At 41.5% G+C, this 20000-nt stretch overlaps 1 protein-coding gene across 1 annotated transcript in view; it reads right to left on the reverse strand.

The window, feature by feature from the left end:
- LOC138052849 (cation-independent mannose-6-phosphate receptor-like) overlaps positions 1-20000 on the reverse strand; it is an 85377-nt gene that overhangs the window by 13634 nt on the left and 51743 nt on the right. The window contains exons 23-29 of the mRNA XM_068899435.1: positions 17163-17385; positions 12995-13074; positions 11774-11919; positions 10350-10393; positions 6759-6854; positions 5146-5266; positions 2064-2132 (exon numbers count right to left, since the gene is read on the reverse strand). Coding sequence (XP_068755536.1) covers positions 2064-2132; positions 5146-5266; positions 6759-6854; positions 10350-10393; positions 11774-11919; positions 12995-13074; positions 17163-17385 — 779 coding nt within the window. The remainder of the gene's footprint in view (positions 1-2063; positions 2133-5145; positions 5267-6758; positions 6855-10349; positions 10394-11773; positions 11920-12994; positions 13075-17162; positions 17386-20000) is intronic.

Raw genomic sequence — 20000 nt, forward strand, 5'->3', positions numbered from 1 at the left:
CCAAATGCCCGGTCTGTTCGGTCACTCAGTTCTGTCAAATGGAAAGCGTCCTAAGTATGAATTCGGGACGAGGTACAAAGGAAAGGAAAGGAGGGGAACTTTCTTTAAGTGTCCAGTCGTTCTAGCGCTGGAGCAATAATTGGGGACACTAATAATTGGGGACACTAACTCAAATCAAGTCAAATGTTGTTTTTTAAGGTGATGTTACACGAGCCGATATTTAACGCCGATTTTTAATCCATGTTACACGAAACAGCTTTTGACGCAATTTTGTTGCGGCAACGGTATGTTACACGAGACGATTTTTAACGCAACATTGCTCGCAACACTTGAACCCAGGCTCCTGCTCGACATATACGGCGGACAATGAGTTAAGAAGACGGCGGCTGAAAATCATTCAGGTTCTGTTGTCAGTGGACGATTTGGAAGATGACAAAGGAAAAAATCGGGAACGAATTATTTGGACGAGAAGACGGATTAGACGGAGGGAGGAAAGAGGAGTAGATCATCAGTTAATAAGAGAGTTAGCTCTTGACGATGTTGCGTTAAGAGTCAGCGGCGGGGGTGTTACCGCACCAACATCAACAAAATTCGGGCAACAATGTTGCAGGTTTTTGAATCGCTTTCAAAAACCTGCAACATGTTGTCGCAACAAAATGTTGCGTTAAAAATTGCGCTGTGCACCCTGTTACACGAGGCAACTTTGAACGTTAAAAATCGGCGTTAAAAATCGGCTCGTGTAACATCACCTTTAAGGAGAGGGCAAAACCGGAGAACCCGAAGAAAAACCACTCGGTGCAGAGTAGAGAACCAACAAACTCAACCCACATATGATCGAACCCGGGCCACATTGGTGGGAGGCGAGTGCTCTCACCACTGCGCCATCCCTGCACCCCTCAAAAAGAAAATCAAATCAAATATCAAATCGTAGGTTGGTGTTCGAGGGGAGGGGAAACCGGAGTCCTTAGAGAAAACCTCTCGGAGCAGAGGAGAGAACCAACTAACTCAACCCAAATGTGAAGTCGAACCAGGGCCACTTTTGTCGTACCACTTTTGCCAAGACATTTCGTTTTTCGTGTGCTGTTTAACGTTAGTTAAGTTAGCTACACTAGTAGCAGGCCTCTGATCCACGACCGTGCAAGTGAGACCATTTTCGCCATACACTTTCGCCAAGTGAGACCACTTTCACCACTTTCGCCACTTTCGAGACCACTTTCGCCTTTCGTATATCACTTTCGCCAAGACATTTCGTTTTTCGTGAACCGATTAACGTAAGTTAAATTAGCTACACTAGCAGTCCTTTGATCCACGACCGTGCAAGTCCACTCCTGATTTTAAGTCACGAACCTCTTTGCATTCTCGTATTTACAGTAAGTAACATTCGCATACACCTAGAGTATTAAAAAATCGCGGCCATTGCAGAACTCGTTTTAGCCCTTGTTGTTTCGTTTTTAAACTTTACATTGAAAAGAACATTTAACCTTAAAGGGAAACTCCACTAAAACAACAAAGTGACTCTAAACCACAGAACATAATGTTTACAATTGGAATTGCTCAATCTTTTTCCAATGAAAACGTTTGTATTCGAGAAAAATAAATTCCAAAAACGCTTATTTTGGCTTTCAAATTTCCTGGGCGCCGCCATCTTGAATAATTGTGACGTAACTTGGTTGCCCTATTGTTCTGATACAAAGAGCGATTGTTCTGGAACAATAGGGCAACCAAGTTACGTCACAATTATTCAAGATGGCGGCGCCCGGGAAATTTGAAAGCCAAAATAAGCGTTTTTGGAATTTATTTTTCTCAAATATCAACGCTTTCATTGGAAAAAGATTGAGCAATTCCAATTGTAAACATTATGTTCTGTGGTTTAAAGTTATTTTGTTATTTTAGTGGAGGTTCCCTTTAAACGAGGCAACAAGCGCTAAGTTGTATTGAAAAGCAAATTCGGAATGACACCTTGAATGTAGAATAGATCCACACAACCAAGTCCGCTGCAGCCACCTGGTCCTTGGTTGGGAGTACAGAGAAAACCAGAGATCCAACGGTTTACGTGGCCTTACCTCAGTTTATCCTTGCAAGCCACTGAACTTTTCCATTTGATAAGGAATGAACACGATGACCATTCCTCCCTATAAACACAAGCAGAAGTTCCTTGAAGGTTTGACTGCAATACTATATGTTCCGAATAAGAGTCGCAAATTTCAAACCATGCTAGTCGCAAGGACAAACCAGCCGCTGTTTGGTTGTTTTTCGCATCTTTCACAAGACGGTTTTTCTTTACCCCAGTCGTAATTTTTCAAAATCTTTGACTTGAAACTTACCTTTGTTTCAACTGTTTGCCTTTTTTTCAATATTTCGCCCTTTTGACTTCTTTATTTTTCCTTGTGTAAGATGCTAAACTAGTCAAAGATGCGCACTTTTTGCATAAGATCATAAAGAGGCTTAAGTAGCGGCAAATTAAAAGGTTAACAAATTATTGTCTCAAAAATGACTTATTCTCGATTCGCACTTGAAATCCCTGCGAAATGAAAAGGCAGCAAATACAAATTTACAAACTCTTGCAACGTCAACGACTGAATTAAGTGTGTAAGCAAAAAACTTTTCAATTTCCTGCACTCCTTTCGATCAACTTTGCAAAATCAATCAAATTTATTCTTCGGTAATCCCCAAACAAGCTTCCGTTAATAATAGGAGGTTTTCACGTGACGTCATCGCCGCCATGTTGGTGAACGAAAACAAAAGATCTCTCATTAGTTTCTTTTGTTCGTCCACCTAAGTCGTACATTTCCCTTTTGTTCTTGGTGTCTCTAGAGGTTGGTCGGAAACGTTCTACACACCGAACACACACATTCTAACCGATACTAGTTGTGTTATCAATGCGGTAGTGCTTTTAAACGGGCTTTGTCACTGAACAGCCTTTATTTTTGTACAGTTTTACCAACAACTCGCCCCTTCTCGCTATGAAACTAAACTATAACCCAGAAATTACTTTATAAACACGAAGACGCACTATAAAAGGCGTGGTGCCTTAGGCACATGCAAATGATTTATCAATCAACGGTGGACGCAACCAAGCTCTGTGAAACTTTGTGCAATAAAAAAGCCCCTTACAGCAATGTGTCCGTAACATGTCATAAAATGTTTTATTACATAGATACTGATGAAATACCAGGATTTCTCCTTTTACTAAAAAATCATATCTTCACCGCGCGCAGTGAACATATCATTTTTATCTTTCACATGCGAGGATATAGGTGTCGTCATGGTAACGAACACGATTAGCCAATAAAATGCGAGCTTCGTCTTCATTGTAAGATACTTTTTTGTGCTCCAGTATAATGCCTCTCTACTACATTAACATTTTTATTGCAAAATTTTACATTATCATGATTTGCTTTTCATAACTTTCATATCTTGTTTCATTTTTAGCGGTTGGTGACCACTTTTTCATCATTTTGAAAATGAAAAAACAAACAAGTTGTTTTAAATCTGGATATTTCATCAATATCTATATATAATAAACAGAACATTATATGACCGCTTGGGCATACGAATTTTATCTTCGAGTGCTGAAAGTATCTCTCACTCGTTCGCTTCGCTTACTCGTGAGAGATACTATCAGCACTCGATGATAAAATTCGTATCCCCGCGCGGCCATGTAATATTCTCTATATCTGTCGTTCTTTTTTTTAATCCTCAGTCCCTTTTTCCAACGCAAGAAATATCTTTTAGGGTTTCCGTCTCTGTGTTGCTGTTTGTTGATCAGCATCTTAGATAATTAATCAGTCGAACAAAAGCAGAGCGGGAAGCGAGCCCTTTTTTAGTGCGTCTTAGTATTCAAAAGGGTACTATGACCAGAAAATCATTTCCTTTTTTTCTACAGATTTGAAAGTGTGTTTGCTTATTAACACTTGCCTGGCAAAATTTTGAGCTTTTATTTTTATCCAAAGGCTGTTTAATTTAAGTGAAAGTTTTGGATTTTACGGTCCGCTTTTACTCACGTTCCAAACTGACCGACTGGACCTCAGAGGGTTGGATCTGGGGAAAAGTGACATCATTTACTCACAGGAAAGGAAATTGAAATTAACAATTAACAAAAATCAAGTCAAATGTTGGTTTTGAGGAGAGGGGAAAACGGAGTACCCGGAAAAAACCTCTCGGTGCAGAGTAGAGAACCAACAAACTCAACCCACATATGACGCCGAGTCTGGGAATCGAACCCGGGCCACATTGGTAGGAGACGAGGGCTCTCACCACTGCGCCATCCCTGCACCCCCAATAGGCCACTTCGGAAAATACCATAATACTCTTTGTTTGTCCCCCCAAAGTTTGCATAAGCATTGTTTCCAGTTTCTCTTGGGACTTGCAATGGTCCCAAGAGAAAACAAAAACAATGCTTATGCAAAATTTGGGGGGACAAACAACGAGTATTATGGTATTTTCCGAATTGGCCTATTAGATTAAAGGTGCGCAGACACGAGGGGTCATGTTGCAGAGACATGTTGCAGCGACAAAAAACTTGTGTAATGCACACTGAGGCGGCATGTAGCAGGGACACAATCAGAACATGTAAACACATGAAAATGTTGCGGGTACATGTCCCAGAGATGTGTTGCAGCGACATGTCCCCTCGTGTGAACTGATACTTTTATAATTGCACAACACCAGTTTTGGGGGTGATTTTGTCCCCGCGACGTGTCCCATGAAGTTCAACTTGTTGCACACCTGTTTATTTTAACTGGAATTGTCCTATTTAATGTTCGGCCATTACTACCTTTAAGATTTTGAGAGAGCTGGGTCGAGGAGAAATGACGTCAAAGGCTCACTAGCTTAAGAATGCAATGAGTGTACGACGCAGAACTAATATGCAGCACGTGAGTTTCGGACTTTCAGACTTCTAAACTCGCGTAAGCTGCATTCACACGCTGAAATTTTAAGCTACTGAGCCTTTGATGTCACTTTTCTTTAGATCCAACTCTCTGAGGTCCAATCGGTCAGTCTTGAACGTGAGTAAAGGCGGAGCGTGAAATCCAAAACTTATACTCTAAGTAAACGGCCTTTGGATAAATGTCAGGCGTAAAGCAAACACACTTTCAAAATCTGAAGAAAATCTTCTCACAGGGGGGCACAGCACCAACAAACCTTTCAAACTGAGGCTGACCAACGTGGTTTCCGCATTCAAAATAAAACACCACTTTGGGATTCCCTCCAATGCATCCTTCTACTGGGGGAAGTCCGGAATATGTTAACTGAAGTCTTCCATCTGAAAAGGCAGTTTAAATCTCCTTGTATAAATACACGGATCCTAAGAGCATGAATCTCTTGGAGGTAAGTGTACTTACTCGGTTAAACGCTGCAGTCGTTATTGAAAGTTCTGGAGCTATTTATACAACGCCACTTAGTACAAGAATGTCTTTGGTCTTCAGCCGGATTCGGTGAAATGAAGAGAAAGAGGCTGGTAATATTTTTTTGTGCAAAACTTGTTTTCAAACATTGTCCCCATCGAAAACAGTCTGAAGTATAAAGTCGACAAAGTAGAGCAAAAATACCATAATACTCTTTGTTTGTCCCTCCAAATTTTTGTTTTCTCCTGGGACCATTGTAAGTCTCAAGAAAAACTTGAAAGAATGCTTAGGCTACATTTGGAGGGCTAAACAAAGAGTATTATGTTATTTTCGACAATGGCCTATGACATGATAGCAGAATTGACCCGTCAACACGCTCAGCTATTGTGGAGTTGGCATGGCTTAGAAAGGCAAAATAATAATGCTACCGGATTGCTTGAATAGAGAATGTTTCGGTTACGCGAAGAACGATGAGAACAAATGTGGAGTGTTTTTATTCGAAGCCGGTGTTTAATACACAGAAGAAACAAGGCATGTTGACAATTCTCTCGATGCTTAGTAGCAGACAAAATGCATGCTTTAAGTAATGGTCCGGCTAAGAAGCAGGCAGCCCAGCGGCAAAAGTACTTAGAAGCTGCGAAATATTAATTTTTAATTTCACTCCAATCGAGGCATCTGATTGGCTAATATCGGAAAATGTCGAAAAAAGATGAGAAAAAAATGAAAAAAAAGCCTTTTTTGGATTTCTTCTTCCCCATGCCCTTGATCTCTGTCTCTCGGCCAAATTTGGGCATTGTTCTATGCGCCAATCAAATGGCGCATAGAATCTTGACGATATTTACAAACATAGTTTTTGAAGGCATAATGATTTGTTCTACGAAACAGAATCTAATTTTTTAGACGGCAAGTCGATTACATTTTTCATTGAAATTCAAATTTCGCGCTTTTAGCTGCTTACACCAATGGGAACAGCCGAACTTAATTAATTTTGATTAAAAATGTTGGCACATTTTAACTAACCGACGCTATTGCCGCGGGCTATTGTTTTTCTGCCTGCTTTTTAGCCGGACCATTACTTAAACATGCAATGCTTTAATGACCAATGACAACATCCACACACAATCGATTATTTCACTCCTTTGCGCAAAGCTAATTCTTGGAGCTGAACGCGGAAACACGCACATGCCACCAAACCACAATCATTTCCTGCCTTTGATTGGCTAAGCAGATTACCAAATACTCAACAGGCCTTACATGTTTCAAAGCCTACAGTAAGAGCAGGACTGGACGACAAACATGCGCCGTTGGTTGGCAAAGACCTGAAGTCAGTTCTTGTCGTATAGAGAGGCTTTGAAACAAAGCTTTAAGAACAGAACAAAAACGCAGGCTTGCTAACATACTCATACTGACCTATTAAACTCATCCTCTGTGATCTGGTAACACCGAGTACATTTGCTTTTTTACTGTTTTGCCTCATCATGCAGACTGAAGCGGTGGATGGGCAACCTTTGAAAGACAAGCAGTAAAAAACATTCGTTCAAACGTGAGAAGGGCACTTTTGTTACCAGGGCAAAACAAACAGCTTACTTCGTTTTGCCTTTATTTTTTGCCTTTATTTGTAGTGAGGAAATGTTGGTTAGGACATTACAATTAGTCAAGTGACATATCAAAAACAAAAACAGGAAGAATCTCTATAAAACTCTTTCATTCTCACCATAGAAACGTTCATTGCTCCCAACTAGTACATAGAATTCTTTGTTGGGTGAGAATATGCTGTTACATCAAGATCAGTAGGCGGTTGTTCAAACGATGGATAGCGCTATCCACCGGATAAATCACTATCCACGGCGGATAAATACTAGCAAAACCAATTGAGTTATCCAGCGGCTAGTGATTTATCCGGCGGATAGCGCTATCCATCGTCTGAACAACTGGGACCAGAGGCCCGTTTCTCGAAAGACCCGAAAACTTTTCGGCTTGAAAAGGCATTTGTGAAACTGTCAACCGCTTGCTTTAGAGAGCCGATGTTTTGACATTTTTCAAAGGTAACAAAAGGCAAAATAACTGTGAAGTTTGGCGACTTAAATCCTTTCCGTTCTTGAGATACAGAGGGAATTGTGACACCCAAAAATGGCCGTTAAGTTTCGGGACCTTCGAGAAACGGGCCCCAGACCTCTTAAGGACGTTCACGCATTACTTCAAGCATTAGTTAAGATAACATGGCGACAAAAACGCCGGGGACAAAAATCCAGGCCGACAAACGATTGGCACATCTATTTCCAATTCATCATGAAACGTTGACGAGAAGGGAGCAAGAGGTGGAAAAGCTCCGAAAAAGGTAGCTGATCGAGTAGTGGCTGAAAGTTTGGAAAACTCGAGGACGATCCGTTGAGTAATTTAATAGGGCTGTTTTGTTTTATGTTTTTATTACCTTACCAACTTTAGTTCAAAATGAATGCATGTTTTTGAAGTTCTTTTCCTTTACTCTCATAAAAATAGAGCAGCATTACATTTTCTTTCTCGTCCACTTGAATAGTGCGGGCCAGCGATTAAACTTCACAAAAACCACACTACAGGGACCGGTTGTTCGACAAGTAAATCCAGGATTAGACATTTCCTTTTGCTTATTCTTATTTGTCAAGAGTGACTTCTTCCAATGCAAAGTTTTGCCGAATATCAGCGTTGAACATCATATTGAAGTAGAGAAATAATCTCGTTGGTTAACTTTTAATCTGGCATTAGCGTTTAATCGGCTTTTGAACAACCGGGCCCAGAACATGAGGATGACGGCAATGGACAGATATGATACAAAACACTAACCAAATGAAGGGGACGTTGCTATGCTCGAGAAAGTTTTTTTTTTGTATAAAAAACATTTCGTACCTTCAATGATCGATCCTGTCTTGGGTTCCAACTGGGGGCCGTTTCTCAAAAGTCCCGAAACTTTACGGCCCATTTTCGGGTGTCACAATTCCCTTTGTATCTCAAGAACGGAGAGAATTTAATTCGTCAAACCTCTCAGTTATTTTTCTTTTTGTTACCTTGAAAACATGGCAAAAGATCGGGTTTCCCAAAACAAGCGGTTGACAATTTCACAGATGGCTTTTCGCACCCGAAAGGTTTTCGGAACTTTCGAGAAACGGGCCCCCTGGAAAGGTCACGCAAAACGAGACAAACAAGATTTTCCAAGAGAGTTGCAACATCACATGGAATCATCGGTAACCTCTATATTTTTAATCATGAATCACTTACTTTACTTACTATCTACAAATATGATGAAATGAAAAAATCGCACTGTAAGAAGTTATCTTTTTTTAAAAGTTTCTTTCCTCGTGCCACCGAATTCCGGAAGTGGTTGCAACGGGTAGCGCTTACGAAAACGCTCGTGAAGGATTAACTCTACTGTTTACAACATCCTAGCGGCATGCAATTATCTAAAAATCCCACTCCTAAAAACATATGCACGGAAACCTTCACTATAACAGTTTATTTTTACGATTTTCGATGGATAAGCAGATGAGGCTACATCTCGTCATGATGACCGATTTATCGATTTTTTTCATTTTCGGAGTAAGTACTTTATGACGTAACTCTAGGCGAGAAATGAAGAAAATTTCACTGTAGGAAGATTTTAGCGCGAACGTCCTTACGCTGATAATAAACTTGTCTGACTGACATTTCGTTGAAACTGCGAAGAGAATATACATGCCGATCACTCCTTTGAGTCAAAGGGTTAGTGAAATGCTACATCGAAAGAAAATTTCATTTCCATATGACAGGAAAAGTGTTGGCGCAGTAGCAACACCACTTAGTGCTCTTAACCACTGCGTTCGATTTCCAGACTCGATGTCTCATGTGAGTTGCGTTTGTTGGTTCCCAACCCTCCCCCGAGAGGTTTTTCTCCGGATACTCCAGTTTCCCTTCTCATTAAAAAAAAAACAATGCGATCTTCTTTGATTTCATGAAATTCAGTCTGATTTACAGCCTCCTCAATTAGCAGGGCACTTGTGCTTCGCAACATAGTTAATCGAGGGACTGGTTATGAAACAGAACTTTCAAAAGCGAGAACATGTTGTTGCAATCGATGTTAAATGGGCCCTTTGCAGGATAGTGATCACATGGTACAAAAACCGCCATACTGGGACGCAAATTGCCCACTGGGACATCTAAAACAAAGAAAATTTAGATTAACTAGCCTTTGTTTTAGATGTCCCAGTGCGCAATTTGCGTCCCAGTATGGCGGATTTGTACCATGTGATCACTATCCTGCAAAGGGCCCATTGACTGTGACCCTGCACAATCTTTTGTTTTCGCTTCACACGGGTTCGCAAATTAGTTGCGCATAATTTAATCGAAGTATTTGATTGGTTATCTTCTAGAAAAAAGGCGTGTTTTGTGCAGGGTCAAGGCCAAAAATACGGACAAAAACATGAAACAAAGGAACTTGTCCAGTTTCATAACCATCTCCATGCATTAACTATGTTCGCAAGATAAGTTCAAGACTTAAGAACAAGGCCGTCGTCGTTATCATTAGGGAGCTTACGTAAAAGGACGGCTGGAAGACTCAGGACGCCAGAATGACGAAAAAATGTCGCGCGAGACCGCGCATTCCCGATCTTACGCGACATTTTTTCGTCATTCTGCCGTCCTGAGCCTTCCAACCGTCCTGTTGCATAAGCTCCCTATTATTAGAGAATGTTACCATCGACAACGAGTACGACTTCGATTACGAGTTCTGGATTTTTGATTATTGCGCATCCACAGTGCGCAGCCCGGCGTGCTCGACTCGTTCCAGCAAGTTGGTCTGCGAAGGATTTACATCGAAAAGTCGTAGCGGTAAGTACCAGTTTGTCAAAAGGAAATTGCAGTTTAAAGCTGTAATAATCATATGCTAACCAAACCTCAAGTAAGGGGTAAACAATTTGAGATGGAGTGCAAGTTGCACTTGTTTTCGTGCTCGCACTCGTTGCCGATGCTAAATTTTCTATTATAAAAAAATACCTTTAGGGCCATCTTTTATGCCTCTGCAGATGTTTATCCAGAATCTACATTCAATAAGGTTAAAAGACACAATAATTTGAATCTAAGATTTTAAGGAGTTTACCAGAATCATTGGAAAATTCCATACATCAAAATCTCACGCGAACAACAAGGAACCTTAAACTCAGTGATGGTTTTCTCAGACTTACTAAAAACTTAATTAATGCACCTGTAACGTAATTAGGGACAATTCTCATGTGTTGGCCTAAGAAAACACAAATTCATCAAAGACACCCATCCTGCTGAATTCCGGACTACGAACAACATCAATGGGGCCTTATTGCTCATTTTCACTCACGTGATCAACAGCCATGTTTCTCAACGAAAACAAAAGAAAGCGTTTGCATAATAATAGAGTTAAATTCCCGGAGGATTTGGTCGGGGCACCAACATGGCCGCCTTTTCTTTGTTTAGGGGCACCAACATGGCGGTCGTGACGTCATGTGAAAACCGAGAATTCGCGCGGCGGCCATATTGGCCATAGACAATATAGATTTCGTACCCCGTGCCTCGAGTCGAAATGTTTGGTAACGAGTTTCGGTGCGCAAAAACAAAAGTTTTCAATCCCTCTGGACTCAACATGGCTGCCGTGTAATTAAGTCCCATTATCTCAAACGATTGTTTGCAGAAGTTGGTCATACCACAGATCACCAAGCACAATGTGAAAGGCACTCGTCAGTCAGTATTTAAGAATTCGCTTTTTTCACCAATCTCATAATACATTTCATTTTTTTTCTTGGGGGAGGGGGGGAATATTTGCATTTACAAAATGGATATCCAGTTCACTAAAGCATGTTACAGTCCCAAGAGTAAATAACTTGTGTTGTTTTTATGTAAAGACCCCCACAAAACGTATAAGAGGTTTTCACGTGACGTCATCGCCGTCATGTTGGTGGACGAAAACAAAAGATCTCTAATTAGCCTCTTTTGTTCGTCCACCAGAAGTCGTACATTTCTCTATTGTTATTGGCACTATGGGATGGTGAAAAGAGTCAATTATTCGCCGAAGATGAGGTGAATATCGGGGAATAAAAACCAAGACCAAGTCGAAGTTTTTATTCACGATATTCTGTTTTTGTTTTCGAAACCATTTCTCTAAACCGTTTGAACGAACGCGAAAGTATCGGGCGGAGGGCTTCCGAATTAGCGAACAGCGAGGGGAAACCGCGTAGCTTTCCGGACGCCGTCTGTGATTAGAGACCGGCGAAACGATAGATGATACAACAAAAACGATGCACCTAACCCTGACGAGAAAAGAAGCTAGAGGTCATAGGGACCAATGAAAATAGCAGTCGATTACTCACAGCGAGTAGTGAAGCTGCGAACTGCAAGTATGGCGGGCGCTCGATAACATAACACGCTAGTCAAGATTCAAAATCCAATACCTGTCTCCGTTATGTACATAATTCCAGCTCCGTGTACGACTTGATAGGAGTCCCAGATTATAACTGCTACTTCCATCGTCGTAGAAACAAACTTCAAAAGGCGGGCAAACCAAGCTTGTTCTCCAGGTAAACTCTGCCTTGGATTTCTGTAGAGAAATAAAAGTACAGGAACTAATGTACGAGAAGAGATAGGTTTGCAAACGTTTTCATCTCTCATTTGAAGGACAGTTGACTTCGATCACGATGGGTTTCAATTAAAGGACATATATCTCAATTGTGTGAAAAATAATATTAATGTCCCAATTTTCGGGGCTGTTATTCTGGCCAATGTTATGTACTTGGCACAAAATTTTCCCGTCCGGCAAGACCAAACTCAGTCAACAAGAATTTATCATATAACGCACACAGTGCTTATTTTAATTTCGGGAATCCTCGCGCGGACGGTACGGCCATCATATGGAGATGTTCTCAATACTTTAACGATGAAAACGTTCACAGGGCCGTACAGGTCATATGAATCTCAGGGTTTTCGGTTGAGGACGGAGGCCGGACACTTCGTCCGGTTGTTTACCATTTCACACCCGGTACTTTGGCGCTGTAAATTTGTAGATTTGTTGGCTTCTTTTTTTTCCTCGTTAGACTTGGGTATCTCAGGAACCCACGGGCTGAAGAAACACAAGGCAATCACGCATAATAAATCCATCAAGAAGTCACATCGCCTTATCCGGTACTTTAAAAAGATATCGAAAACCCGGTATGACAAATGCTCTCATCATCAAGAAGTTGGATTACTTCTCATTTCAAATATGTTTCCTTGCTAAGATGTCTCAGATCCAACGAATAATTGTTGCCACCTAGCCCCTGTTGTTCAAAGGGTGGATAACTTTATCAAACGGATAAATCACTATCCATTGGATAGCGCAATTGGTTTCGCTATGACTTATCCACAAGGGTAGTAATTCATCCGGCGGATAGCGCCCTCCATCGTTTGGGACCTAATGGAAACAATCTTATTTGTCTGGTAGTTTTTAAATTATGATCGTAGTATTGGGAGATTAACGTCAATATGCACTCGCCGAATTGTAGATAACGGTTGCAAGGGGGAGTGCTTACGTTCGGCCCCACTGCCCAAGTGTTCAAAAGTGACCGTGGCTATCAATCGAGTGAAAACGGTGCGTCAAAACTGAGAAGCGTTAACTAAAAATGTCAAAATCTGCCTACCGTAGCAGAAAGAAGTTGCGGGCGCCCCTCGGTGGATTGATTCTTGTCACACACAAAGATTATTTTCGATGTTGTTAAATCTAAAAAGCAGATACCGTGACAAAACACAAATGTTAGTTATCAAACCCCGTACTAGTTCTATTCCCGCACGTGTGCGACAGGATGAGTCGATTGTCGGGAGCCTGCCGATTGTGTAAATCTAAAGGCCCAGGCAAGCGGCTTCAACATCGGTTCGGTTTTGTTAAACGATGTTGAGCGATGTTGACTTCTAGGATTCAACACATCAGCAACATTTGATTCAACAAAGCTTCCCGAGAGGCCTGGTATTCAGTCCCATGCTCCAGTCTCGGTTGTTACTATGGGTATGGACTTGTTACTATGGATACAGACATGGATTCGTCATTGAGCGACCGATTGGTGCGCACGCGCATACCCAGCAATTAGGCAGCTTAAGCACGCGCGTTTTTGAGACGCGGACGGCAACCGGAAGTGACCTGTTTTCCCTTTTAACTTGTCTTCACACAACCACATTTCATTGTCAAGTTTCTTTTCTCCATTAGAGATGATCAGTATAAAAATCTGGGAGACACAACTGTCCTGGAACGCAAATTGGTCTCTTCCGGTTGCCGTCCACGTCTAGAAAAACGCGCGGGCTTAAGCTCCTTAATGTTTAAAGAGAGAGGCAAACGACTTCAACTTCATTCAACATTCGCAACAACAACAGAAACTGAACTTTTGGATTTTGGCGCTATACAAATTATTTATTATTATTATTATTATTATTATTATTATTATTATTATTATTATTATTATTATTATTATTATTATTATTAACATTCGCAACAACAACAGAAAGGTTGAATGGTTGTTGAAGCAAAGTTTTAAGACTCTGTCGAAGAGCATGCATAAGGCGCCTCGGTTCAGGTAACGAAACCTCATTGATCGTCGTATGTCTGTTTCTCGTATTGAATGCCTTCCAATCGCAGGCATGTGTTTAAATTAATGCTGGATTAGTATTATGGCGTTAGGACGAAAGAGGACGCATCCTAAAATCGTGTTATTTGACGAATGTCCTGAATATATTCCGCGGGTATCGGTCGTGATGCCATGCGATTTAAGGGTGTTGGGCGCCATCTTGGACTCGCTGGCCGACGGGCACGTTTATCACTGGAATGCATACTCCAAAATAAGGTGAGACACTTTGTGACACATATACAGGTGTAACATTTGGTGACGTTACGTAGCAATACCTGACAACCTCATTGTTAAACCGCTTTGGCAGATAAACAACACTATGTTTAGGCAGAGAATAACTGCTGGGTTAGGCACTATCTCTAGCAATTAGGGTTAAGCGCTGACGCGAAATGGTTAGCTTTCATAAATTGTTCTGGTGACACCATAGTAAAACTTTATCAAGATCGTTTAGCACTTTATATACACAAAACTAAAAGTCTCACCGTATTCTAGTGACAACCCGACGGACACACATCACCTCGCTCTGATGTGATTGTTAATATGTCAAGCTTCGACATCGGTTCGTATCGCAATGCCCGCGTGCCCAAATTTCCACGTGCTTTGCAGTTGTGCGTTTTGGTTGCTCGGCCGTTTTCTTCGCTGTTTTCCCAAATGTAAGTGAAATTGTGTTGATGTCTTCGAAGTATCACTAGCAAATATGACTAAAGCTACTTATCAGAACATCAGAAAGCTGTGTAGTGGTGTGTTTTGAAAGAAAGAGACGCTGTAATTCGCCCCCGCGCGGCAATTCGTGCCGGCAACGATGCCGAGTTGTGATTTGTCATCTCAGCTGCTTTTCACAGGAGATTCAAGTTCTCTCTGCGTACTGCCTGAAAGCACCCATAAAGTCCACTTTCCCAGAATTTTCTGGGCAATCAGAACAATAAAAAATATCATTTTACTAGACACCGAACTCACTTTACCAACCTATGATTACTACTAGTACTATGACTAATCATTAATTATGAACTGTGGACGAAATTTGAGTTCTGAAATATGTGAAGAAGCATATGACATCCTAATTCGAACGTAAGAATAATGCATTAATTACATATCGATAAAAACATAAATCATGAGGAACCAGGCGTTTAGAATCCTACATAATACATTGGCTGTGTATCCAACACGTAAACAACATATTTGCACGTTTGGTTAAGCAACAATACTTCCGATTCGTATCAGACGAGTAACTGGTCTACTTATCAACTTATAGTTCGACAGGTCACGTTCACCAAGTGTCACGTTTTCCTTAACTTTACTACACTACTATGAAAACCACGAGGTAGTCTTTGGATATCCGCTTTACGATGCTCAGATTTGCTCAGACTACTACGAAAACCTTGAGGTGCGCGATAGTCTTTGCGCATCTGACGGGAGATGCCATTCAAAATGGCGCAGAAAATGCAGACGATCGACGTTCACCATTGAAACCACAAGACAACCAGGATTATGAACTGCATTCTCCTTCGTCGAACGCAATTAATAGTGTTATTCCTTTTCCCTTTAGCCGGAAGTGCAGGCGTCTTATCGAGCCGCCAAAACTCTATCGAGCCGCCACGTTGGATGGATGTTGATCTGCCCCCTTGGTGGAATTTTATTCCTCTCCCCAAACTTCCTCTGCTTCAGAAATTTAAGATGGCGGAAAAAAATTCCGGGGAGGATTATGCTTTGCCAGTGACCACCAAAAGACGTCTGCACTGTAGGGTATTTTCTCGCGAATTTGCCATGTCGGTGGTCTTAAATACCAGTGGATGACTGAGCAGTTGGACCTTGATGAGGTGACGATGGCAACTTGCGGATATCCGAATGAAGATCTCAGAGACCTGAGCCATGGAAGTCAGTTGGAGTTTACTTGGGGATCACTGGAGTTCGATAATTATTGAAAATCAGTTTCAATTCATGAAGTCACTGTTTGTACTGAGTCTGCTACATTTCTGACATCTGTCAGTTCTCTTTTTTGTTTAAACTTTTTCCCTTTAATATTTTCGGAAGTTGTTTTGGAAATCTTGGCCTTATATTATACAACCTATAGTTGAAATTACTTAGTTGCTTATAAGCGTATGTCGCGGTGAAACATTCCCGGTATTGACTCGATCGCAACGGTTGCAACGACTGATTTGCCACAAATTGCATAGTATCGAACAAAATGATAGTATTTCTTTTTCATATTGTTATAAAAAAACAAACGTCCTGCATTTTTTTCAAGAACGAAGAATGGAAGACAATAATGTACTTTATCGATGACTGTTTTACTGTATTTGAACCGCTGTCGCGACGCGGGTCGTGTTAGGTGTGGAAACCCGATTATCTTTGATTACTATTAGAGCGGCGTTTTATTTATTGGAAATATACATTTCTATTAATGTCGTAAAAAAGGTTGCTGTTATTTATCGTGGCGAAGTACAATAATAATGAGGTATTCTCGTTTGTCTCACGATGTGGTCACTTGTGATGTAGATTGCGACATTTCGACTGCATACTGCTAGTCTTCATCAGGCGATGAGGTCGACTGGTTACGCGTCAACTTTTAAGCATTTGTATTCTTTAAGCGCACTTTTCTTCCGTTCGCATTTAGGAAACGACACAATTGTAGCTCATTTTCTCCCGAGTGGCGACATCGAGCACAATAAAAACGTAAACAAACCGGCGCGCAAAGAATACCGTTCGATAGAGAGTCTTTAAAAGCTTTTACACTCATTCAACATCGATTCCACATGTTTCAATACGGTTCGAAGGGGGGTGGAGCAAACGTTTTCAACATCGCTGTTCAACAAAATCGACATGGATGTTGAAACAAATGTTGAAGCCGTGTGTCCGGGCCTTAAATCTTTCTTTTACCTTCCCATCACCATGTAAGGGTTCGGGATAATCAACCAACAGGACTACAAATATGGTCTCTAATTCGCAAGATTACATTTTTATTTCCATTGTTTTGAGGAAGAACAGATTACATAGTCGACACTTCAACCGTTCGGTTTCGTTAGCCTCCCCGGCCTTGCGTCTTCGCTCGGTTAATTATTTGTTGCCTATGACCATATTTGTGCTAGCTATAATACAACTTTGTGTAACAGGTAAGTTGCGTGTGTTGGGTACAATGAAATTCCCCGGACAAGACGTATCTAAATCCAAATTATAATAACATTAGTGAGCTTACCTTTACGACTGCTGCAATCATCACTACAGTATTTGAGGATTAACATTCCCTCGTCCTTGTAGTAAGACATGTCGCGGAATTTGAAGTAACCCAGGGCCTTTTTCTCTTCTTCTCCGTTATCCTTCTTTGTTAACATGCACACGCCTGCTTCACTGCATTTCCCAGGGTCGTTTAACGCATGGCAAACGGAGATTTTGAATTGACGTAAATCGCCTTGGTGACTCTGAAACAAAAATGAGCAAAAAAAGAGGGGTTTTAAATTGATTGTCCTAAACCAAACCAAAAGTAATTACTTGAGAAGGGCTTTTTTTATTAGAAGGGATTTGTTGATGGACGAATCGCCTAATGATGATTAACTAGATTCTTCTTAAAGGACACACTCAATTCAAGACTTGACAAACCATACCCTATTACAGACCAAAATGGTCAAAATCGATACCCTATTTCAGACCAAAATGGCCAAAAAACCATACCCTTCGAGGCCGCACATACCTATATAGCTCATATCAGAGAATACCCTGTAACAACTGATATACGTAATGCTATTACAGTCTCTGAATTCTCGTCGCTGTCTGAGGAGGACCACGCAAACTAGCCTTGACGTTGCAAGAAGCCGTGCACGCTTGACCCAATTCCAGCTTCTATTCTATCATTGTACCTGAACGAGTTACTCCCACAGATAACTGAAATGGTCAACATGTCCTTGGAAACGGAATACTTCGTTAATGAGTGGAAGTCTGCCTCTACCCTCTACTCAAGAAATACGGTCTTCAACTCATCAATATGAACTTTCGTCCAGTGAGTAATCTGCAGTTAACATCAAAGCTAACGGAAAAGGCAGAGGCCACCCAAATTCAAAATCACATGGCGGATAATGACTGGTTACCTCATTCACAAAGTTCCTACCAACACAATCATAGCATCGAAACTGCTTTGATCAAGGTGAAGAACGATTTACATGTCATGTAACACTTCTTTATTATTGGATCTGAGCGCTGCCTTCGACATGGTTGATCATGGCTCCATGCTCTGAAGATTGCCGTCACTTTACGCTGACGTGGTAATGCGCTTTCCTGGTTTCAATCCTATGTGGAGGGCAGAGCGCAGCGAATTTCGGTTGGTGGCACACTCTCTAACATATTTACTCTAGAATGCGGTGTTCCACAGGGTTCATGCTTCGGCCCGCTGTTATTTACGATCTATACCAGCAAGCTGTTTGAGATCCTACGTTCGCATCTCCCTTCTGCGCATGCCTATGCTGATGATACTCAGCTCAATCTCGGCCCCAGAACTCTTCTCTTGGCAGAGGGAGAGAAGAGCTCTGGGGACCCCTGAAACAAAGTGTCTTCTCATTGCTTTTCGTGAATAACAATCAGGAGCGTCTCTAATTGGTGCACTTATGTTAGCACGAGGAGTGAGCAGGCGTCGTACGGTTCAAACAGCCAATTTTTGGCTATAAGAACCCTACGGCGCATTTTCTCCTACACAGTATTTCCCAGAGCCTTAGGTTGATCCGAGGCTCTGGTGACGAGAATGATACTCAGCTATAAATGTCATTCAGACCATCTGATAGCTTGAGTGAAGTCGAAGCCGTGGCAGCGCCGGACAACTGCATCCGTGATGTGCGTGCTTGGATGAGAGAAGACATGCTGTGGTTAAATGATGATAAGACGAAGTTTCTATTGATTGGCAGTCGTCAACAGCTGGCTAAGGCCGAGTCCATGAACGGCACCAAAGGTCGCACCTGTGTTGTCCGCAAGGAACCTGGGGGCTTCGTTCGACTCCTACCTGGACATATCTACTCACACATCCAAGGCCTGCGGCTGAACATTCTACTATCTCTACAACATTCGTCAAATCAAGAGATACCTCTCAAGGGAGCATACTGAACAGCTGATTCAAGTCGATTGGACTACTGTAATAGCCTGCTTTACGGCGTTTCAGAATATCAGATAAAGCAACTGGAATGCGTAATGAACGCTACTGCTAGGCTCATTTACCGCGCGTAAGTTTTGCCATATCACCCTAATATTTAAGGAGCTGCACTGGTTGCCAGTGCGCGCGCGAATATAATTTAAAATTCTCCTTATTACTTTTAAAGTTATCAAAGGATTAGCCCCTAAAATTAAATGTCTTTCAGATCTAGTACATGTAGAAGTTCTACCGACGTCGAGGTATGATTTGCGCCGTAATAGTAACAGTATTCTCGTAGGGAGCTTAAGAACGCACGTTTTTGAGACACCTACGGCAACCGAAAGTGAGCTGATTTCCCTTTTAACTTGTCTTCACACAACCACATATACATTGCGAAGTACCTTTTCTCCATTAGACATGATTAGTATAAAAATCTGGGAGAAACCACTTTCTGGCAGGCAAAATAGTCTCTTCCAGTTGCCGTCCGCATCTCAAAAATGCACGTGCTTAAGCTCCCTATTTGAGACGCGGACGGCAACCGGAACAGAACATTTCGCGTGCCAGGTAAGTGGTGTCGCCCAGATTTTTATACTAATCATCTCTAATGGAGCAATTTCCTGCTCTTGTGATCAACAAAGCGCGCAGCCACGCGATTAGAACATACAAAAGTGTGATCAGCATGCACCGGTACGTCCCAAAATGCTTCTGCGTCAGATGATGATGATGATGACGATGATGATGATGATGATGATGATTATTATTATTATTATTATCACCATTATCATCATTATTATTATTATCGCAATGCACAAGCCAAGAATCAAGTACTAAAAATACCGCTCCAGAGCAGTTATCACGAACTCAATTCCATCGCATTTAAATCTGATCGGGCAACTCGGATTCACTCGGGTACACTTACTAAAT

Source organism: Montipora capricornis, chromosome 6 (assembly GCF_036669925.1).
Source record: "Montipora capricornis isolate CH-2021 chromosome 6, ASM3666992v2, whole genome shotgun sequence".
In the NCBI taxonomy this organism is placed as follows: Eukaryota; Metazoa; Cnidaria; class Anthozoa; order Scleractinia; family Acroporidae; genus Montipora; species Montipora capricornis.